The following is a 21803-nucleotide window of genomic DNA, read 5'->3' on the forward strand; positions in this document are numbered from 1 at the left end:
ATGTCAACATGTACAGTGCTTTAAAGAAAACATTTAAAAATTAAGCAAAATAAATATGATATTAAACGCCACCATATATTTATCAAACGAAATAAGTACTACAATATCTAAACACTGGGGACCTTTTATTCCATAGCAGTTTTTAAGTACCATAGCATGTACATTAAATTGCATACAACTTCCACTTAATGCCCTTTACTGTATTGAGAATTGCAGTAAGAACATGCTAGTACAATACTTAGTCGAATCAGAGGATCGGTGCAAAAATGCCAAAGTGCCCATCAACAAAGCAACATAAAGATACTAATGTGGTTAGAGAGCCTACTGAACTCCTGGATAACAGAATGCTTCCTCTGGCAAAGAACACATTCTCCTTAAACTTTTGTACTCTGTGATTTAGCTGAAAAATCATTTTTGTTTTGGAAAGGTCAGCATGAAAACATTTACTTGAAGGTTTGTAAAATAATGCAAGTGACATCCTTAAAACTTGTTTCTGTGGAGAATTATTTTCATCAATTTCGGGTGCCCAATAAAGATTTGCTAAATTAGGTGAATTCCTGAGGTTTAAAAACAACAAGATGTCACACGATGCAAAAAACTCACACTTCTGTTCGACTTTTTTTTTTTAAAACTTTGGAAGGATGATTGGAGAAAAGACTCAAATGTTCAGAACACAATCTAAATAATACTAACATAGAGGGTAGAAAGAGGCAATTACATCTAAAAGGCCATCGGATATGACAGATACTTGATTTTAAGATGTTAATATACATTAGCAGTTAGTACAATGCTTACTAGTATGACATCACACAATTAGCTACTTAATAAATGTCTTCGATTACTGAATTAGTTCATGTAATTAGACTAGAAGGGAAGAACCATAGTCACCAAAATAAGCCTTGTGTGTGTGTTTGCATGGGTATCTGCTTCTTGGGGTTAGTGAGCTTAGTGCATAATCCTAACTAGGACATTACATAAATATTTATAAGCATTTAGCTAAAAACCTGCTTGCTCTCAAGTAAACTTGGAGGGGACATCTTGCATATATGATGAAAGCAAACTTAACTTTCAGAGGATTTTGGTTTTGTCTTAATTGTGTTTTGTTTCAAGTCTAGGAAATCCTATGACATTAAGTTGAAGTGTCAGGAACACTTCATATATTGAGGAAACACTATTTCTTTAATATCCATGGTAATCAGTCACCCCATGGAATTTGGGTGGTCAAAGTCACAGGATGGTGTTAAGCATCATCACTTTATTTTTAATTATATAATGCACTTTTATAAATTATATTAACACTAAAACCAGAAACAGTGCATCCTCAAAAGTATGTTGTGGGCTAACATTCTCCTGCAAGGGCTGGCAAGTACCACTACACATATATACACATATGTAATGTGTATAATATATAATTAAATGTGGCATTTAATTATTTTATATATATATATATATATATATATATATATATATATATCAAATCAAAAATATATGCATATATATATAGTTATTCCACAAATGCATGAATCAACTGAAATTTAGGATGCATTTTTAAAATGGTAGTTGGTCCACCTAGGCTTAATATTGTTTGTAACCTCACTGAAAAAATACTATCATCATAATAGGACCTCTATGGCCCACAGAATCACTTAGAGGACAGAGCATTACACTCAAGAAAATAAAAAGATGAGAGCCTACACTAAAGTTTAAGAAGCACTTCTGGAAACTTAAGCCTTCAGTGCCAATTCACGATGGTGTAACCTCTCCGGCCTGTTTGTAAAATAGGAAGCATTGTAAGGAATCAGAACACGAGCAATCTTCAGCTTACATTTCTCTAATCACAGAAAAGCTCTCAAATAATCTGTAGGTTCAAAAACAGAAGAAGGGAAGAAGCTGACAAAAGGAAAAGAACCTTAGGGCAGCTGACTAGGGACACACTCCCATGTAAGGCTGGCCTTCTCTGTGGGGCAAGCCTTTATACTGAAAAACATCTCCCTCTTCTCAAGCAATATTTTTTGATTTTCACTCGAGAGTTAAATGATCTAATAAGTTTTTTTTTAATCATTTAAAAATGCAAATTCTTTGTGATGGTTAGTCACTCACATACTAATGTGAATTTGTTCAAAAAGATTGCATGCCTCCCACTATTGGCTGCATTGCTAGAATGGTAATTTTGACTGAGGGGATGGGAAGTAGAAAATTTTGCACCGTGGAACCCTTTTTAGGGGTAAGGTAAACCCAAATAGGGGCATCCCTAAGGGAATATGTTGGACCACATGAGAACACCAGCAGAAAAGCACTCAGAGGTGGTTGAGAAGTACAGACAGTGAAATGGATGACAAAGGTAACCTTTGTCGATTTATTTATTTATTTTTTTTGCCTAAAACTTAGCTTGTGTCCAGAAAAGGAGGCAGAGAGGAGGGACAGGAAGAAGATGATTCTTTTCTTTTGCCATCTCACCGTGTCACATGGCCTTCTGCTCCTAGAATGTAAAACTCAAGACCAGTACTGTAATTCAACTACATTAGAAGTTAAAGAGACTTTTGAGAGCTAGTCTGGGGATCTAACTACCATCTACAGAATACTGTGTGGATGGAAAATGTATTTGAATCTTTAACTACCTTATAAATGAACTCTGGGAGCACAACCTGGTTTTTAGGCTGGGGAATACTTGTACATGTGAAAGCTCTTTGATCTCAGTAGAAGAAAGCTGCTATCAAATCTACATGTAAACTGTGGAAAATGTTTTACTGTTTTGATATCGACCATAAGAAAGTATAGGAATTCAATGCATAAGCATTCCTGGGTCTAACAAAAGAGGCTGAAGCTTAATCTTCACAGAAGGACAGAAGTTGTCATTTCTCCCCCCCCTTACAAACTGACTATCACCAGCACTAGACTTACATACAATTTAACTTGTAAATGTTTTCCTGAGACTTTCATGGGAAGATGTGCTTTAGGACTTAAAGATAGTTGTTTTGAGCAAACCTGATCGTCTTGGTTTGAGAAAGATGAATTAAATGTTTACTCTATATATCACTTCACCCACTCCAGTAACTAAGCTGTCATTAAATACTGTCAAGAACTTGTATTTTTGTTGACTTGAAGGAAAATCTCACAAAAAGTGAATCCATCAAAGATATCGCAAAAGATATCACAAGAGGATCACAGTGAATTTTGTAGAAGATTAGTTCAACAACAACAACAGAAACCATGTCCTGTCAAACCCATACCAGTCAAGTGCCATCTTTCAATTCCTATTTGTGGAAGTAAAATAAATGATATCCCTGCCTGGCTCTCCTTCTACAAAATGAGTTCTGTTTTAAGTGAAATCTTAGCTCAGACTTCATACTGTGAGGCTAGCATGTCTGAATTGACAAGGAAACTTTTGGCAATCTAACGGGTAGAAAATGGCACATCCATCAGGTTATCTTTCTGTCCTTTACAAAGTGTCAACAGGGATTGTGTACCTTAAAAAACAGAAGGATTGTATGACATGGTCCTTCTGGATATGAAATAAAATTTCATAAAGTCACATTTTTCCCCTTTTCCTTTTGAAAGAAAAGAATGCCTATGGAAAACTGACAAGTTTTAACACAATTTCCATTCCTTTCCCAATCTCACTTCCCCAGATTTTATTACTAGAGAAATATGTATGACAACAGATCTTGAAAAGTTCTGAAAATCCAACACCAAAACTGTACTTTTGAATTTTTGTTATCAATTCTGACAGGACGATGACCTAACAGGACAAATAAGATGATGACAAGGTAGATAATAAGTCGGAAGATATGAACAGACAGTTGTCACATGCAAGCACTTCCAGTAACAAAACAAAATGAGAGAAGAAAAAGCCAAAGTGGGACAGGAAAAGCCACCAGATAAGACACCAGTATAACTATTTCTAAATGATGTATTCCATGTGGCATTAGATGCTCTTTAATGTCTTTCAAGTATTTCAAATAGACAATTCAATATAAGAGATACAAACGTTCACACATCACACTCAAGAAAGAGATCTTGGTGCACTGGGTATATATCAATTATATAATGAAAAGAATATGTTTTCTTTTATTAAATACCAAACCTCCGAGTCTCCCAACCTAAATGGCATATTTCTGCACGCAGAAATAGATTTCCTGCTCTCAACTGAATAAAATTAACACACACAGCAAACAGTACTCCTAGCACACACGAGTAGTTCACAGATATTCACAAAGCAAAATCTGAATATCCCCCAGTTTACATTCATGAGTTCCTTCTGCCAGTAGTTTATAGTAATTATGGCATTACCTTAAAATGTTTCTTTTAATTATTTTTTCCATTATTTATAGAGTCCATCACTTAGAGAAAACAATACCTACTATAGAAGTGGTTCTGAATCACCAATTCAATGATCTCAGACTAGTTTGGCTTTTTGATGAAATCTGACTTTAAAATATGCTCAAATTTAGATGTTGACCGTTAATGTTATTTCTTATTTAATATGCTATTCACCCTACTAAATTTAAACGATTACATAATATTTTCTAAAGTTTACTGAAATGCACACTATATCACATGTGCTCAGTGCACAAGTACTACACTAAAATGTCAGTTCAATTACCATACATTTCAGGGGAGATCCCCATGGAGTACAGCAATCCAAAGCACAGGGCCGTCAGAAGAACAGCAGTGTGATTCATGTGTAAAGGGGGCAGGTAATGATTGAATCTGACTGGTTAAGAAGGAGTGACATATAACCAAGTCAATGGCAATATTAGACTCATATTCTCAAAGTGTGAATCGTATTTAATATATTACACTATGGATGACAGACTCTGGGTAGGGGGAGGAGAAAAGGAGGAGAGGGAAAGAAAAGGAGTCTCTGATTTTCCTAGAAAGCCCCCAATTAGATTTAAATTTGACAAAAATCTGATGGACACCCTTACATCTAGATGAAATCATTCACCGACTTGACTTGACCAGATAACATGCAGAGATCTAAACTGCATGTCCTGTCTTAGCTGATCCTTGTGTTAAGCCTTCGCACTGGGTCTACTGGGAGATTCTCACACTAGCACTAATGTGGTTTGAGCAGGCACCAAATTGCCAAGTCTATACTTTGGCAGCTACAGAGAGTTAAATGGAGCCCATTGATTATGGAAAATGACAAGTTTCTATACTTGTTTAAAATGACTTGTTTAAAATAAATCCATATATATGGATACTGCCTGGCATTATACATCTTTAAGTGCAACCTGGTCACTGGAAATGGTTGCCCCCAAACCAGAGAAGTCATTAATAACATATCCACAGCTGGAACAAATTTTTAAGCGGTCAGTTTGCAGGGATTCTTTAGGGTCTCATCATACCCTAGTGTTTAAGGTAAACACACAGACACTGCTGCAAAACAACATCGTATGAATTTTGTGGACCTGTGGTGATTTTTAAAAATTTTTTTCTAAAAAAAGGACTCATACAGAATTTTCAAGTAGTGTAGCAGAAAACTATATATATGCTTTTGATCACTGATTAGGTAGAGAGAAGAGAGAGCCATTCCTCAGATTTTCCCTTCCTCCAGTTTGGCAATCTTACAAGTCTGTGGATGTTAGCTTTTTCATGCTCCTCCGTTGAGCTAAACTCGAAGCGGCGACAGGCTCTAAGACTGGCTGAAAGGTCTTGTGATTCAATGCAGAGTATGTAGCAGCCATCGCTCCCTGAAATAACAGAAAAACATCACAATCTGAAAGAATGCTGAGACAAAGAAGTAACTTTTGTATTAGATTATTTATGATACTTGAGTGAGAACAATAGCTCTTCCATTGCCCTGGTCTGCTCTTTCCCTCCATCTCCTGCTGTTATCCTCACCAAGTCTGACACTTGCACATTGGTCACCCACCCCACATGAATTCCACCATTTTTTGGCTAACGTCCCTATTTGACTTTAGTTGCCCACCAACCAGCACTTAGGTACCTTCGGTCTCATCACTTCTTCACCTCCAACATCCTGAGTTGTCAAAAATTTCCTCTCTGACCACATCATTTCCCTTTATTCTTCTGAACTTGCTCTTCCATCTCCCCCACGACCGTTCAGTCCCTCCACATTGCCCTGTTAACTTAATCACCACCGTTCTTGCTTCACTTAGATTCCTATTTAATAGCAATCCCACAGTTAAATAATTTCAGTGATATGCACCCTATCACCTCAGAATCCTGTGACATCTTGATCTACAGTCATCCTCAACTTGCTAAAGCACAACTTTGCTCTTTCTCCCCTCATTCTCCCAAGAGTTGTACAAAGTTCACATACTTTGCTGGGACCATTACAAATTCATGCTAATAACTTCAGATACCGAACATTTGTTTTATTCCTATCTCCTACACAGCAATTATTCCAAGCCTGTTCTCTACTTTTCTTTAAGAACCTCATCATGCTGCTGAATGAAATGAGCAGGGCCAGGAGATCATTATATACTTCAACAACAATATTATATGATGATCAATTCTGATGGAATTGGCCATCCTCAGCCATGAGATGAACCAAATCAGTTCCAACGGAGCAGTAATGAACTGAACCAGCTACACCCAGTGAAAGAACTCTGGGAGCTGACTAAGAACCATTACATTGAATTCCCAATCCCTCTATTTTTGCCCGCCTGCATTTTGGATTTCCTTCACAGGCTAATTGTACAATATTTCAGTGTCCGACTCTTTATACAGCAAAATAACGGTTTGGTCATGTATACTTATTATGTATCTAATTTATACTTTAAAATATTTAACATCTACTGGTCATCCTGCCATCTAGGGGAGGAGATGGGGGGAAGGAGGGGAAAAATTGAAACAAAAGGTTTGGCAATTATCAATGCTGTAAAATTACCCATGCACATAACTCGTAAATAAAAAGCTATTAAAAATAATAAAATAAAATAAAATAAAATGCAAAAATAAAAAATAAAAAAAAGTTTCTCTTAAAAAAAAAAAAGAACCTCATCATACTCCTCTCGCTCTGGTAATAACCTCACTGGCTCTGAGGAGATCGACCTCCCTCAACTTCACTCTGTCTCACAATTTTTCCATGTCTTTACTAACTCCCTCCTCTTTTCAACATATCTCTGAAAATGTTTCCTTCATTGTCAAGGCTACTCCCTCTTTCCACCCGAGCTCTTGATCACATTCCCTATTACCTTGTCAAGTCGGTTTCTCTTTCATCACTCTAACCTCAAAGGCAACTTCATTCTCATGACTTCAGTGACCATTTCCATTTGTATGACTACCCCAAATACTGATCTTGTGAATTGTGCTTTCTCCTAAGCCTTGAATTTCGTTCTGCTTGCTGAATGTCATCCTCTAGATGTCTTGTCACTCTTGCAAACTTAATATGTCCAAAGCTGAAATAATTCTTTTTTTTTAATTTAATTTTTAAATTTTTCCTTTCTTCCCCACATTGCTCTAGAGAAGGCCATCATTTGAGACACGGATTTATAACTATATATAAAACCATATCATGTATACTTCTACTACTTATCAGTTCTATCTTGGGAAGTGGACAGCATCTTCTTTCATAGGTACTCAAGTATTTATAATACTCAAAAAAGTTCATATTTACAATATTCAGAATTACTTGGTCATTCACAATTGTTCTTTGACTACTTTTGTTATTGTATACAACATTCTCTTGGTTCTGTTTATTTTACTTTTCATTATTCAATGAAAGACTCTCTATGTCTTTCTAAAATCAACCAGCTCATGATTTCTTATAGCACAGTAGTATTCTATAGCACAATAATATATCACAACTTGTTTAGTCATCACTCAAATGATGGGCCTCTCAATTCCCAGTTCTTTGCCACCACAAAGGGAACTGCTAAAAATATTTTAGAAAATATAGGTTCTTTTCTTTTTTAATTTTTTTTGGGGAAACACAACTAATAGTGGTATTGCTGAGTCAAAGGGTATATACACAGTTTTAAGACTGTAATTATAACTATAATTTCAGATTGTTCTCCAAAGTAGTTGGATAAATTTACAGTTCCACATCCCTTCCAAAACTGTTTTTTTCTCTCCTTTTTCTTACATAGCATGATGAATAGGAAAATATGTTTAAAAGAACTGCTCATGTTCTAACTATATTGGATTGCTTGTGGTCTGGGAGAGGGGTGAAGGAAGAAGGAAGAAAAATTTGAAATACAAAACTTTGCAAAGGCAAAGATTGAAAGCTATAACTATTAAAAAAAGACAGTTCTATTATGTCATTTGTCCATTCTGATCCCTTCCATTTATCTTTTCTTATATTGTTATTGTTTGCATTTCTAATATAATACTGAATAATACTGATAATGGGCATCCTAAGGGTTTCCCTCCTGTTTGGGAAGACTACTAGCTTACAAATAATGCTTTCTGATGGTTTTGAGTAGACTATCATCTTAAGGAAAAATCCATTTATACTGATTCTTTCAAGTGTTTTAAGGAGTGATGTACTTTGTCAAAAGTTTTTTGTGCATCTATTGATATAATCCTTTAATTTTTGTTACATGGTCAAATATGCTTTTCTTATATAAAACCACCCCTTAATTCCTGATATAAATCCCACTTGATTACCATGTATAATCTTTGTGATATATTACTGTAGTTTCCTAGCTAGCACTTTTTATTTAGGAATTTTGCATACGTGTACATTAATGAAACTGGTTTATAATTTTCTTTCTCTGTTTTTTTTTTCTTCCTGGATCAGGCATCAGTATCATATTTATTTTATAAAAGGACTTTGGAAGAACTCAGTCTTTGCCTATTATTCCAAATAATTTAATACTGGAAATAGTCGATCTTTAAATTTTTGGTAGAATTTACTTGTAAATTTATCTGGTCTTGGTACTTTTTTCTTAGGTAGCTCATTTGTGGCTTTTTTAATTTCTTTTTTCTAAAATAAGTCTATTTAGATATTCTATTTTCTCTTTTATTAATATAGGCAGTTTATATTTTTGTAAGTATTGTTCCATTCCACTTAGATTGCTAAATTTATTGGCATATAATTAGGTAAAATAATCCCTATGAATTGCTTTGATTTCATCCTCCCTTAGTGCTATATTTACCCTTTTTATTTTTGATACTAGTAATTTCGTTCCCTCCTTACCTTTTTTAATTATATTAATCAATGGTTTATCTATTTTATTCTTTTTTTCCCATAAAGCCAACTTCTAGTTGTATTTATTATTCAATAGTTTTCTTACATTCAGTTTTATTAATCTTATCTTTAATTTTTCTGCTTTCCAATTTGGTGTATAATTGGAAGCTTTTAATTTATTCTTTTTCCAGTTTTCCTAACTGCATACCCAATTTATTGTTCTGCTGAAACTAAAATAATTCAATTTAATTCAATAAGCAATAGCCTATTATATGAAAAGTAAACCATATCCTCCTTTGACATCTCTATTTCTGTTAATTCATCAAAACTCTAGTTATCTTAGGTTCCTTCTTTCCCTTTATCCTAACATCCAATAAATTTATCAAGTCCTGTCAAATCCACCTTTACAATGTTTCTCAAATTAATTCCCTCTTATCCATTCCCACTTTTTGACTCTAGGATTGGCCTTCAACTCTTGTATAGGACTACTGCCATCATTTTTTCTGAAAAGAAAGAAATAAAGTTATCAAACTTTTTAAAATCACAGTTTCCAGGTTAGGAACCCAAGCCCTGGTGATGATCTTATAAATTGAATTAAGATGGTGCTAACACTATCTGTTATCAAGCCTGTATTTGAACCCTTGGAATGGAATCTAACCTTAGTGTACATGAACAGAAATATAATATCCAAAAGAATTCAATTCAACAAGCACTTAATAAGCACCTACTGCATGTAAAGAACCAAAAGATGCTGGGAGAAAAACTATATAAAGAATTGGAATGATGGAAAGGACGATTTAATCTGGTGAAAAGAACCCTGGGAACATGAACATTGTTTTAAACGTTTGAAAGATTGCTTTTTGGAAGAGGAATTAGGTATTTTCTTTGCTGCTACACAGCAAAAAATTAGGAACAGTTAGTGTTAACAGGAAGGTTTATTTAAAACTCATGTAAATGGTCAAAAGATATGAACAATTTTCAGATGAAGAACTTGAAACCATTTCTAGTCATATAAAAAGGTGCTCTAAATCACTATTGATCAGAGAAATGCAAATTAAGACAACTCATGAGAAACCACTACACACCTCTCAGAATAGCTAAGAATAGCAGGAAAAGATAATGATGAATGTTGGCGGGGATATAGGAAAACTGGGACGCTGATGCATTGTTGGTGGAACTGTGAATGGATCCAACCATTCTGGAGAGAAGTATGGAACTATGCTCAAAAGGTTATCAAATTGTGCATACCCTTTGATCCAGCAGTGTTACTACTGGGCTTATATCCCAAAGAGATCTTAAAGGAGGGAAAGGGACCCACATGTGCAAGAATGTTTGTGGCGGCCCTTTTTATAGTGGCAAGAAACTGGAAACTGAGCGGATGCCCATCAGCTAGGGAATGGCTGAATAAGTTATGGTATATGAAGGTTATAGAATATTGTTGTTCTGTAAGAAATGACCAGCAGGATGATTTCAGAAAGGCCTGGAGAGACTTACAGGAACTGATGCTGAGTGAAATGAGCAGGACCAGGAGATAATTGTACACGGCAACAGCAAGACTATATGAGGATCAATTCTGATGGACATGGCCCTCTTCAACAATGAGGTGATTCAGGCCAGTTCCAATGATCTTGTGATGATGAGAGCCATCTCCACCCAGAGAGAGAACTGTGGGAATGGAGTGTGGGTCACAACATAGCATTTTCACTCTTTTTGTTGTGGTTTGCTTGAATTTTATTTTCTTTCTCATTTTTTTTCTTTTTGATCTGATTCTTCTTGCACAGCATGATAACTGTATAATTCTGTATGCATATACTGTATTTACATATATTTTTATCATGCTTAACATATATTGGATTACTTTCCATCTAGGGGAAGGGGTAGAGGGAAAAGTGGGATTGGAATACAAGGTTTTGCAAGAGTCAATAGTGAAAAATTATCCCTGCATATGTTTTGAAAATAAAAAGCTTCAATTAAAAAACCTGTACTTCATAAACTCTGAAATTCTCCTTTCTGAACACAATCTATTGTCATCCTACTTCTCTCTCTGCCTTGCAACCACTAATTCTGTTATTCGTCCTCACTGTGACCTCCAATCCTTTCAGTCCTTAATTCTTTTCCAGGCCATCATTCTTAGTCTCTTCCTCATTATGGCCTATTGATGACCCATTCAACTCTACTCTGTCCTCTTAAGTTCTGTGTCCCCTTATCCTACTACAGATCTTGCCAAATTTCGGCCTTAGATTATTACCACTGTCCTCTGCGTACGTTACTTCTCATGTACTGCTGGATAAAGCTGGCAAGAAAAAAATCACAAACAATATTGCTTTGAATCCATTATGGAGGCTCTTCCAAACTTTTTCCTCCCCCCTCAAATGTCCTTTGGTTCCTTCCCACCCTGTCAGTGGACAACCCTGCCTAACATATTTTTAAAATTTCATTTATTTTAAAAAATATTCAACATTTTTATTTTCCCCAATTACATATAAAAGAGGCTCCCTTTCATCTCCAGGATCAAATCTATCTTCTGTTTGGCATTCAAAGCATTTCATAATCTGGGTCCCTTCTACTTTTCTAGTCTTTTTATACCTTACTCCCCTCATGTATTCGGTGATCTAGTGATATGGGCCTCCTTACGGCTCCTGGCCCAAAATACCTGTATTTCCTGGCTGAGTATTTTCACTGGCTGTCCTTCATGCCTGAATTCTCTCCCTCTTCATCTCCGCCTCCAGGATTCATGTCCCAGCTAAAATCTCCCCTTCTGGAAGACACCTTTCCTGATTCCCCTTAATACTTGTGTCTTCTCTCCATTGATTATATTCAATTTATCCTGTGCATATCATGTTTCTATATAGTTGTACACATGTTGTCTACCCATTAGACTGTTAGTTCAAGGGTAGGAAATGTTTTGCCTTTCTTTGGATCCCTGGAACTTAGCAGAGTAATTGGCACATAGTAAGCACTTAATAAATGCTTGCTGATGGAGTATATAGCAGCAATTCCTAATCATGGAATTATCTAAAAATGTAACGTGATACTCAAGAAGGTATTAAGCTCCCCATTACTGGAGATCTTCAAATAGAAACTGATCTACTCCAAGGGATTTTTTAGAAAAGATTTACTCACTGGGTAGGAGGAAGGAGGCAGGTTACAGTTGAACTCAGTAGACTTGGGTTCCTATCAAATTTTGAAATTATAAGATTCTATGACCTTAGAGACAATATAACACAAGCCCTTAATTTTACAGATGAGATAACTGAGGTACAGAGAAATTAAATAATTTATTCAAGTTTCCACAAACACTGGAGGTTTTCTGATTCTCAGTCTACAATTGTTTCCATTACATCATCCTTCATCAAACATTTGAAGACCTATTATGTGGGAAAGGACTTAGTGGGCTTCTTTGTGGCTCAACAGAACAAAACTAGACTGAACATAATAGAAGGAAGTACATTTCATTTTAAGATAAAGAAGAACTTACCAATATTTAGGGTTATCTCTTAAGATGAGTGAATCTTTTTTGCACTTTTTCAAGGAGAGATGAGATGGTCAAGCTTTGTAGAGGGATGCAAATGTTTAATGGGAGTGAGATTGAATGACTCCTAAGGTTTGTTTTTTCCCCACAATCCTTAAAATGGATTATTTGCTTAAATGAAGCCCAAAACTTGTAAAAATAATTTCTCCAGCATTTCAAGAAAGTTTTGATTTTTGTAGCTACCTAAATCCAATAATTTGTGATCAAGATTAATCAAGCGCAGCATTTATTTCCACTGGGTTTACAGAGAATTGATTCTGTGTCTTTATTACAGTCTGACTTCGATAAATATATTTTACTAGTCTTAAGAGCAGTTTCACGTTTTTATGATGAGACACCTAGTCTTTGGGAGAATCAGATTTTAAAAATCTGCTTCCTCTGTATATTTCTGCGGTTCTTTAATTCCTTTTTATTCTTCTACTGACTCCTCCTGGGTTTGCATGTAAATTTTCTACTCAACTCTTGTCTTTGCATCAAGAATGCTTGGAAGTCCTTTCATTGTTAAAGGCCCATTTTTTCCTCTGTAGAATTAGCAATAAGTTTTCTAGATAAATTACTGTTGGTTTTGAGCCTAGATCTTTTTGTCTTTTGAAATATTGATGTGAGTGAACTCTGTAAAAATTGTGTATAATAATCACTGAAACTATGTCCCCTTTGACCTGCAAAAGAAGAGAGATTGGGGTCTCCCAGGCTCCAGAGAGTCTAAGAAGAGGCATATTTGCCAGACCGGTATCATTCAATTGGAAATCTTGGGCAAAACACTTCCCCACTGATCTTTTGGGGAGTTGCATCCTCATTCAGGAAACCCTAAAACCTTCAAAGTGATTTTCATTCAATTGCGAGATCTGGGCCTGATATTGATAAATATCTAGCCCTGGGGACATTGGCTTTCTTTTAAACTGGGTACTTCAGGGTCAGATTTCCTATTAAAGGGCAATTTTAAACTCATTTCTTTGCAGAATGTCCAAAGCTGGACTATGCCTTGCCTTGGCATAGCTGTCTGCCAGGACTCCTGCCCGCTGTGAAGACATCCTCTTCTCAGTGAATAACCTTTTGTTATTTCTCTGCTAGGACCTTGCCACTGAGGAAGTCAGTCTCCTAGCAAAGCTGACTTCTGCAATGCCAATAAACTTCCCTTTGCCACAAACAGATTTCGGGTTCATGAATTCTTTCACGAAGGACCTGCGCCTCCAACCAAAAGGGGATTTCCACAACTCTATTCTGCCACTAGAATATCATCAGTATCGTATCCCAACTTCCCAACTGATACCTAGGCTGAGCAGTATACTTCAAAAGGCATGACAAGACACAAAAACAGAGTCAAAATGAAGAGTGATTTTTGAAAAAAACAAAACAACAAGCTAAAAATAAAGTTCAATTTTGGAACAAATACATAAAAGAATCATAGGGAAGATTTTTTTGTTTTTAGGCAGGTCACTCCACTACTTTTGTGTCATTAACACTGTAGATTTTTGCCATGACATCCTTTATTCTAATACTGTATTCAATGGAAGATAGTCTACAATTATACTAGAAGGAAGAAGCACTAGATGTCAGTTGTGTCAATAACAGTGTTACCATTCTGTCACTACCACCAATGATATATTTAAAATAAAACAAAAGCATATTTTTTTTAGGTGAGGCAGGGGAAGATAGGAAATTTTGCTTTCATCATATGGAAAAGCAAAACTAAAGAATGTTAGGAAGTAGCTAAGGTTTATGGTTTGAAAATAACAGTGTGAAATTTTTAAAATTTCTCAATTTTTTGTTTAGCTATTTTAGTTATTAAAATATCAATTTAAGATAATTACCTTACTGTATAGTCAGTGTGTTGACAGTACAGATATCAAATATTAAAAGTTTTAAAATAGTTATTTTACCTTTACTAGATGGGGTGCATCTTGTCTGTTGAGCTGATAATGCGGTAGCTGGTCCCTACAGGCTATCCATGAGTGTTTTAATACTTGTTCAGCAGTATACCGTTGATGTGGGTCGACGTGAAGCATGTGGGATAGCAAATCCTAAATAAAAATGAAAAAAATTTAGTTAAATCAAATATGAAGTAAAAGATATTTCATATTTTGCTTAGATATAAATATCTGTAATTTTATCTGTAATTTCTTTGGACATCAGCTCGGTGAATTATCACATATTGAAAATAGTAAAATGGTAAAAGAAACAATTTCCAAAAATATACCAATTTTGACTATTCCCATTAATTAGGAAAATCCATATGTGTGAAGTTACAACATAGTAAGGAAGAAGAATGGAAAGAAGTTTTCAGAAAATGGCTATAAAGCAGCAATAACCTACTCTGAAACATGGAAAGTAGTCAAGAAGAAAGGAACTATAGAACTATACTATTACTATGACTCTAAAAGTAAATGCCTAAACCATTTGGGGATAAGGGAGAAGAAGTGTTCCATGTGGCTAATTTAGTTGACAAGTGGATATTACAGTATGAAACACTTAAGAAAGAAATAGAAGCAGATATCTCAATCTAATATCTATTCTCCTGATCACTCTGTTATAATGTTTGAACTGCTGCAATGCTAAGGACCCCAAGGTGACAAAATCCAGCTGCTCTTAAGCTTCTGACTATAAGTCTGAGGGCAAGATTATCAAGAAAGGGTTAGAAAGGACCCTGGCAGTCATTTAAACCATTCTTTAGATGAAGAAACAGAAGCTTTCTGCCACTCTCTTCTCCTTCACTCACCTCCCATAATGAGGTAGTCTTATTCATTACCAAGGAATGATGTCAGAAAATGTTTGTGGACTGCTGATGTTAAGTGACTTACACAAAGTCTATTCATTATACCATGTTACATCAAGAGAGATCTCGATGGTTTCAATGTATCTGTAACAGTAACAGATCCCCGAGCCTAACTAAAAATTGGACACTGAAATTTTTGTAGGTCAGAATGAAAATAAAAAGTCCCAAATCTAAGAAGAACCTGTCAGGAACAAACCAGTACCTCAGGGAAGAGCAGTTGCGTGCGCAGTCAAATTGCAGAATTTTCCTTACTACCCTAAAAGTAGTCTTATGGTTCTAACCATTGGTATACAGGATATTTTCATTCAAATGTCTCTCACTGACATAATACTCATTAAACTTGATAAGCACTGGTAAACGCTCATTGTTCTCTGTTTAAAGGCACTGATCATTTTGTACTTATTCAGAAAGTACTACCATGGGCCCTAGGGTTTTGCACAGGAAACAGTACTTGGTGTTATTGAGAGAAGAAACTAATAGTTAATGAAGGAAGGAAATAATTACTTTCAAGTCAAAATATAGTTAGGTGTCTAGGATTAATGTACTTTTATCAGTGTCCCACAGGAGCCTTGGGTGGGAGACAACGAACAGTCATAAAACCTAGTCAATTAATATCTGGAAATAAGGATTGATTTTTCAACACCAAAGGTTTCTCCTGAGGTGTGGAACAAAAAATAACTAATAAATAGTGCCATCCCAGTAACTGTTACATGATTCTATGGTCAATATTTGTTCACTTGGAAAGGTTTGAATAGAATGCTCTTTACTTTGTGATAAATGGCTTCACAGGAGAAATTTAATATAAAGTTTTATAACTTTCTTCTCAGAATTCACAGTATTTTATATGAGACCTCAATAATCTTATAATTCTTCAGAATTTCTTTCAAATAAGAGGTAAGTTTTCCTTGACAGTGGCAAGATGAAGACAGATAACAAATACAAGTGTCATTAACTTAATATTCGCTGAGTTTTCATAATAGCTGAGATTAGAGGGAAATGAGCTCATCGATGGGTCACAAAACAAAATCTCCTCACCTCCATCTGAATATTTTTAAGTTTTACAGAGTGGTCTTGGCAGATCTGATTATGAAAAAGAAAGGACCTAAAATTGTGCCACTGTAAGAAGATAATCAATGGGGAAGCCATTTGGAAGATACATTAAGGGGAAAAAAAAACATTATTAACTCGGTCATTAAACTTAATTCAACATGATTCTCAGAACTTTGTTATTCTTATATTCAATAAAAGTCAAGAAAACCCCAAGTATTTAGGCTGAATGTAAATTAGCATCCCCTTGGCTACACTGCTCAAAGTACTGAAAGAAGTATCATCTTATTTGCAAACAGGTACGATCAACTGGAAATTTAATCAATTAGGGTCCTAACACTTCTACTGCCTAATGCTAATAATTCTTTGACTTATTTATCATGATTCCAATTAGTGACGATGCATATGAGGACAGTATTTTTGAATTTTCACAAGGGCCATATAATTCTAGGTTTTAGCACTTGGGAACCAGGTGGAAATATTTTCACAGATTGACCATTTAAGCAAGACACTATGCCTCGATTGCAGACAAAAGTATGTGATCATTCTTCATAAATAGAAATCTAACATTAAAACTCTAATTAATACATTTTCTAAGCTAGCTTCCCAACTAGGCTCACCGAGAATCAAACTCAGAAGAAAAATACAGTATTCAGTAGAACCTGTTGAATGCTAGGGTTTCTGTAAACTTTAAGAGGTCTTCATAACAATCTATAAATGGCCAAGCAACAGGGACAATTCCAGAATAAGGCTTGTGAAAGTCTCTAATATATTCAAATTACACACTATAGAAACTAAATAGGACAATGTAAAAAGCTTTGCTTTGTTTCAGTCTTTTACTACTTGGCTATCAAAGTTGAAAATGTCTGAATGAGAAAAAAAAATTGGAACAAACTTTTAAAACTTGACTAACTTTGACTCCATTAATTTAGTCATTCAGACAAGGAAATGGACTGACATTTACCTTTCTTCTCATCTATGAAAAAGAGCACCAGGTACAAATGAAAATATAAACCAGACTTCAGGAAAGGTTTAAAGTGCTTAGGAAAAATATGTCCCAACACTTTTGAAGTATCATTTTCATACAGTTGATGGACTCATTGTAAATTATGCTCCCATGATGACTACTGGTAGACAATATTATGTATGTAATTGAAATAATAAGTATGCTTTTTAAAATCTTGTAAAGCTCCTTGAGAATAGGGACTGCTTCCTTTTTGGTGTCTGTATGTCAAGCATATCGCTTGGTACCCGGGAGGTGCTACAAATACAAAAAAATTAAACAGTTTCTGCTTTCAATGTCCTTATCTTCTAATGGGGGAGAAGATAAGTGCACATCAAATATACACAGCATAAATATAAGATAAATGCAAACTTATACAAAGTTACTGGGACTAACAGTTCTAGCAGGTGAGGGGAATGAGAAAAGACCATGCAGAAGGTGGTGCCTGAATTAGTCCAATTAGTGACGATCAACATGAGGACACCATATTTGAATTTTCACTAGGGCTGTACAATTCCAGGTTTTGGCATTTGGGAACAAGGAGGAAATATTTTCATAGACTGACCATTTAAGCAAGACACTATGCCTTGATTTCAGGTACAAATACATGATCATTCTTCATGAATAGTACACTCCAATAAAGTTTCTAAGCTAGCTTCCCAACTGGGCTGACCACTCTTACACTCCTGAATTCAACAGATTATACTGGATATCAAATTCTTCTTCTGAGTTTAAAGAAGAGGAGACATTTAAAGAGATACATTCTATGAGATAGAAGTGTGGAGGAAGAACATTCCAGGCATCAGGGATGGCCAGTAAGAAGAAAATAGAAAAAGAGGGGAAATAATAAGAGGGAAAACAAGAAGTAACTGAGAAGGGTGCCTCTGGAAGGAAAAGAGAGGCTATTTTGTCTGGATGGTAGAATGTGGCAAGAGGAATAATGTTCAATGAGGCTAAAATGCTAGATCAGAAACAGAGTATGAAACTTTAAAGGTTAAAGGGAGTTCATATTTTATCCTAGAATCGACGATACTGTCAATTAGGCTGACTGTATTGACTTGCATTTCTTCTGGATTAATACTGTTATTTTCATCCATTCTTCTGATTTCATGTTTTCCCTCCCTGACTTTATGAGAAGAATAAAAGTGGTAAGCTGCTTTGGGACTGGGGAAAAGAAATCAACAGCAATTAATCATGCAGATCCAAGTGGTGCTCTAGTCATTCCTGTCTGCGTCATCCACTCCACATTACTTTGTGGTTATGGCAGTTCGGGTCCAGAACTTCTCTCAATTTCTTAAGTCAGAAAAACTGCCAATTCGTACAGCTCTTATAGTCTAGTCTAAATGGTCACTATTCCTTTACTCTCCCCAAAACATGTCATCTTGTCAGAAAATCAGTTTCCATCTGTGCTCAAGTATGTTGTATAAAGCATTCTAGATCTTTTGGAAAAATCCATGAAGAATTCTCTTCTCAGAGGCAGATGATAAAAGATGCTTAAATAACTACAAGAGCATGGTGAAAAGAAATACTATTCTATGTTACTATATGTAAAATCACTTAAATCTGCTTGGAGATAAAAAGTTGAAGGCTGGAGAGCTGTATCATTTTTTAATTCACCCAACAAAGACTTGGTGAATGTCTAGCCTTTATGGAACAATCATTTCTTTAAAAAGAGAGATTTTCTTTATTCTGTTTGGAGAAACCCTAGTCGTCTTGGGATGGGTGAGAGTGGTGGGTTTTATACAGTGTTCCCTCCCTTCCCTGCTTCTTTCAGGAAGGGAGGGGAAATGTTGCTTAGAGAAAAGAGCTGGAAGCATCTTTCCTAACAGAGCAGTCCCAGAAATAATTTTCTAAGCTAAAGTATCTACATACTGTCTTTCAAGTTCATCATTTATAGCCTTCCTCACTTCCTTGCCATAACATCAACAAAAAAATCTAAAAAGAAATAGTGATGAAACTTATTTTTTTTAAAAAGAAAAAAAATGGTATCTGACTAGTTACTTCCCACTCAAAATTATTATAGTAATATAATAAATCTAGATTCGACTGACAAATGGGCCTGTATATTTTTAAACAATAAATCAACACTAGAAAAAACAACTAAGAAGGAACAGTAAAAACCAAATATAGAACAACTGATTGGCTTAAGATTGGAAAGGGAGTACAACAAGGATTTATATTGTCCCATTATTTAACTTATATGCAGAATCCATCCTACAGAATATCAAGCTGGATAAATCAAAAACTAGAATCAGGGTTGCTGAGAGAAATATCTCAGATATGCAGGTGATGCAATTCTGATGGCAGAAAAAGAAGAGGAATTAAGAAGCCTCTTGACAAGGGTGAAAGAGGGCAGAGTAAACAATGGCCTGAAGCTCAACACTAAATAATTAAGACCTTGGCAACTGATTCTATTACTTCTGGGAGAAGAGAAGGAAGCAGTGTTAGATTTTTATATTCTGTGCAAGGGACTCAAAGATGGGATGGTGCCCGCAGCCATGAAATTAAAGACATTTGCATCTTGGGAGGAAAGCTCTGACCAATCTGGACAACAGACTAAAAAGCAGAGACATCATCACCTTGCCAACAAAGGTCTATAAAGTCAAAGCTACGGTTCTGCCAGTTGCAATGTCTGGCTGTGAGAACTGGACTACAAGGAAAACTGAGTGAACCGATCCTTTCAAATAATGGTGCTGGAGTAGACTTTTGAGAGTCCCTTGCACAGTAAAGAGATCAAATCACTCAATACTTACAGAGATTAATTTATGCTCACTGGAAAGTCAAATACTGAATCTGAAGCTTAAATACTTTGGCCACATAATGAGAAAACAAGACTCAATGATGTTGAGAAAGACTGAAAACAATTCTGTCAATATAAAGTTATTATTAAATAAAAAAAAGACTGAAAACAAGAAGAAAAAGGGACAGCAGAGGATGAGAAGGATAGAAAGTGCCATGGGAGCAACAAATATGAGCTTAGACAGACTTCCAGAGACAGCAGAGGAAAAGGGCCTGGCGTGCTATGATCCATGGAGTTATGAAGAGTCCGATTTGACTCAACAATGACCACCGAGGCTAATAGAAGGAGCCAGGATGTGGGAAAATATCAATCCTATTTCCAAATGAGTTTTTCCCCAAGTTGATCTCTCTTGCTAATTACACTTGGCTTAGTTAGTATTGAAATCTGGTTACATTCCAGGAATAGATAGGATTTGGTTATTGGAGGACATAACCCAGAACTATGGCAGGGCAAAGTCAGCTTGGAATTAAGTGTAATTATTGATAATCCCCACATGGTTAATTGAATTATATGCATTCAATACTGAAATACAGGCAGAGAAAACATCAGATGCTCTGGAAATCCCTACTCTGCTAACTGAGTTAGTTTTCTATAAACATTTGATTCCACAAACATTTATGTGGTACCTACTAGGGGCAAGGCCTTGGTTATACAAAGACAACAAAATGGCCCGGGAGCTTAGCTTCAACTAGAGGGCTCCAACTCCTACAACATGACAGTTGCTTGCTAATAGAGGGTTAGTGCTAATAGGGATTAGTAAAGACTACATGGAGAAAGAAGACATGTGAGCGGGCTGGTGGAGAAAGTTAACTACAAAGAAGCAGGGTCAACAGGGGGTATTTGCAAGAGATAGCGAGCGTGTCTGTCCAAAGGCCCAGAAGTGACAGATGGGATACCTAGTTTAGGGAAAGGCTATAGGCCAGTTTGGTTTCAATGGAAGTGGGAGCCAGATTTTGGAGGCACTCAAGTTTCAGCGTGAGACATTTATATTTTATCCTGCAGGCAAACAAGGAGCCACTGAAGATTTTTGAGCAGGGAAATGATATGGCAACATCTGTCTTAGAAATATTAATTTGGCAGGTATGGGAAGTTTATATAGAGAGGTTAAGAGCCTAGAATTAGAAAGAAGTAGGAGACTCCCAAAACAGTCCAGGTGAAAGGAAATGAGGAAGCCTCAGAAGAGAGAAGGGAGAATATCTGGGAGGTGTTATATGCCTTGGCCATAGCTGGGACATGGAAGGGTGAGAGATAGCAAGAAGTCCAGGAAGGCTCTCAGACTGCAAGCTCCAGGGAACAGGATGCTACTGTTGCCTTCTGTAATAATTGGGAAGGTAGGAGGTGAGGAGAAGATTTAGAAGAATGACAATGAGATGTTTGGCGAATTTAAGTTATTTATTAAACACCTAATTTGAGATGTCTGAAAGGCAATTGGAGATGGGAGATTGGGGATCAACACAGAGCTTGGGGCATTATAGGTAGAATTGAGAATGTGAGCATAAAGATGGAAATGAACTAAAGTCCCTGGAAGTTGAGGATGTTTAGAGG

General features: G+C 35.9%; 1 protein-coding gene across 5 annotated transcripts in view; it reads right to left on the reverse strand.

Annotated features, from left to right (window-relative positions):
• Positions 1–21803, reverse strand: part of RPS6KA6 (ribosomal protein S6 kinase A6) — a 129734-nt gene that overhangs the window by 24828 nt on the left and 83103 nt on the right. For 2 of the 5 annotated variants that reach the window (XM_051969060.1, XM_051969059.1), the window contains exons 21-23: positions 14516–14656; positions 12227–12277; positions 5575–5696 (exon numbers count right to left, since the gene is read on the reverse strand). In XM_051969060.1, the coding sequence (XP_051825020.1) occupies positions 5575–5696; positions 12227–12277; positions 14516–14656 (314 nt within the window). Of the gene's footprint in view, positions 1–5570; positions 5697–12226; positions 12278–14515; positions 14657–21803 lie in introns of those variants that run through there. The other 3 variants (XM_051969061.1, XM_051969062.1, XM_051969063.1) reach the window with 3 other exon arrangements.

The sequence above is a fragment of the Antechinus flavipes genome, chromosome X (assembly GCF_016432865.1).
Source record: "Antechinus flavipes isolate AdamAnt ecotype Samford, QLD, Australia chromosome X, AdamAnt_v2, whole genome shotgun sequence".
Lineage (NCBI taxonomy): Eukaryota > Metazoa > Chordata > Mammalia > Dasyuromorphia > Dasyuridae > Antechinus > Antechinus flavipes.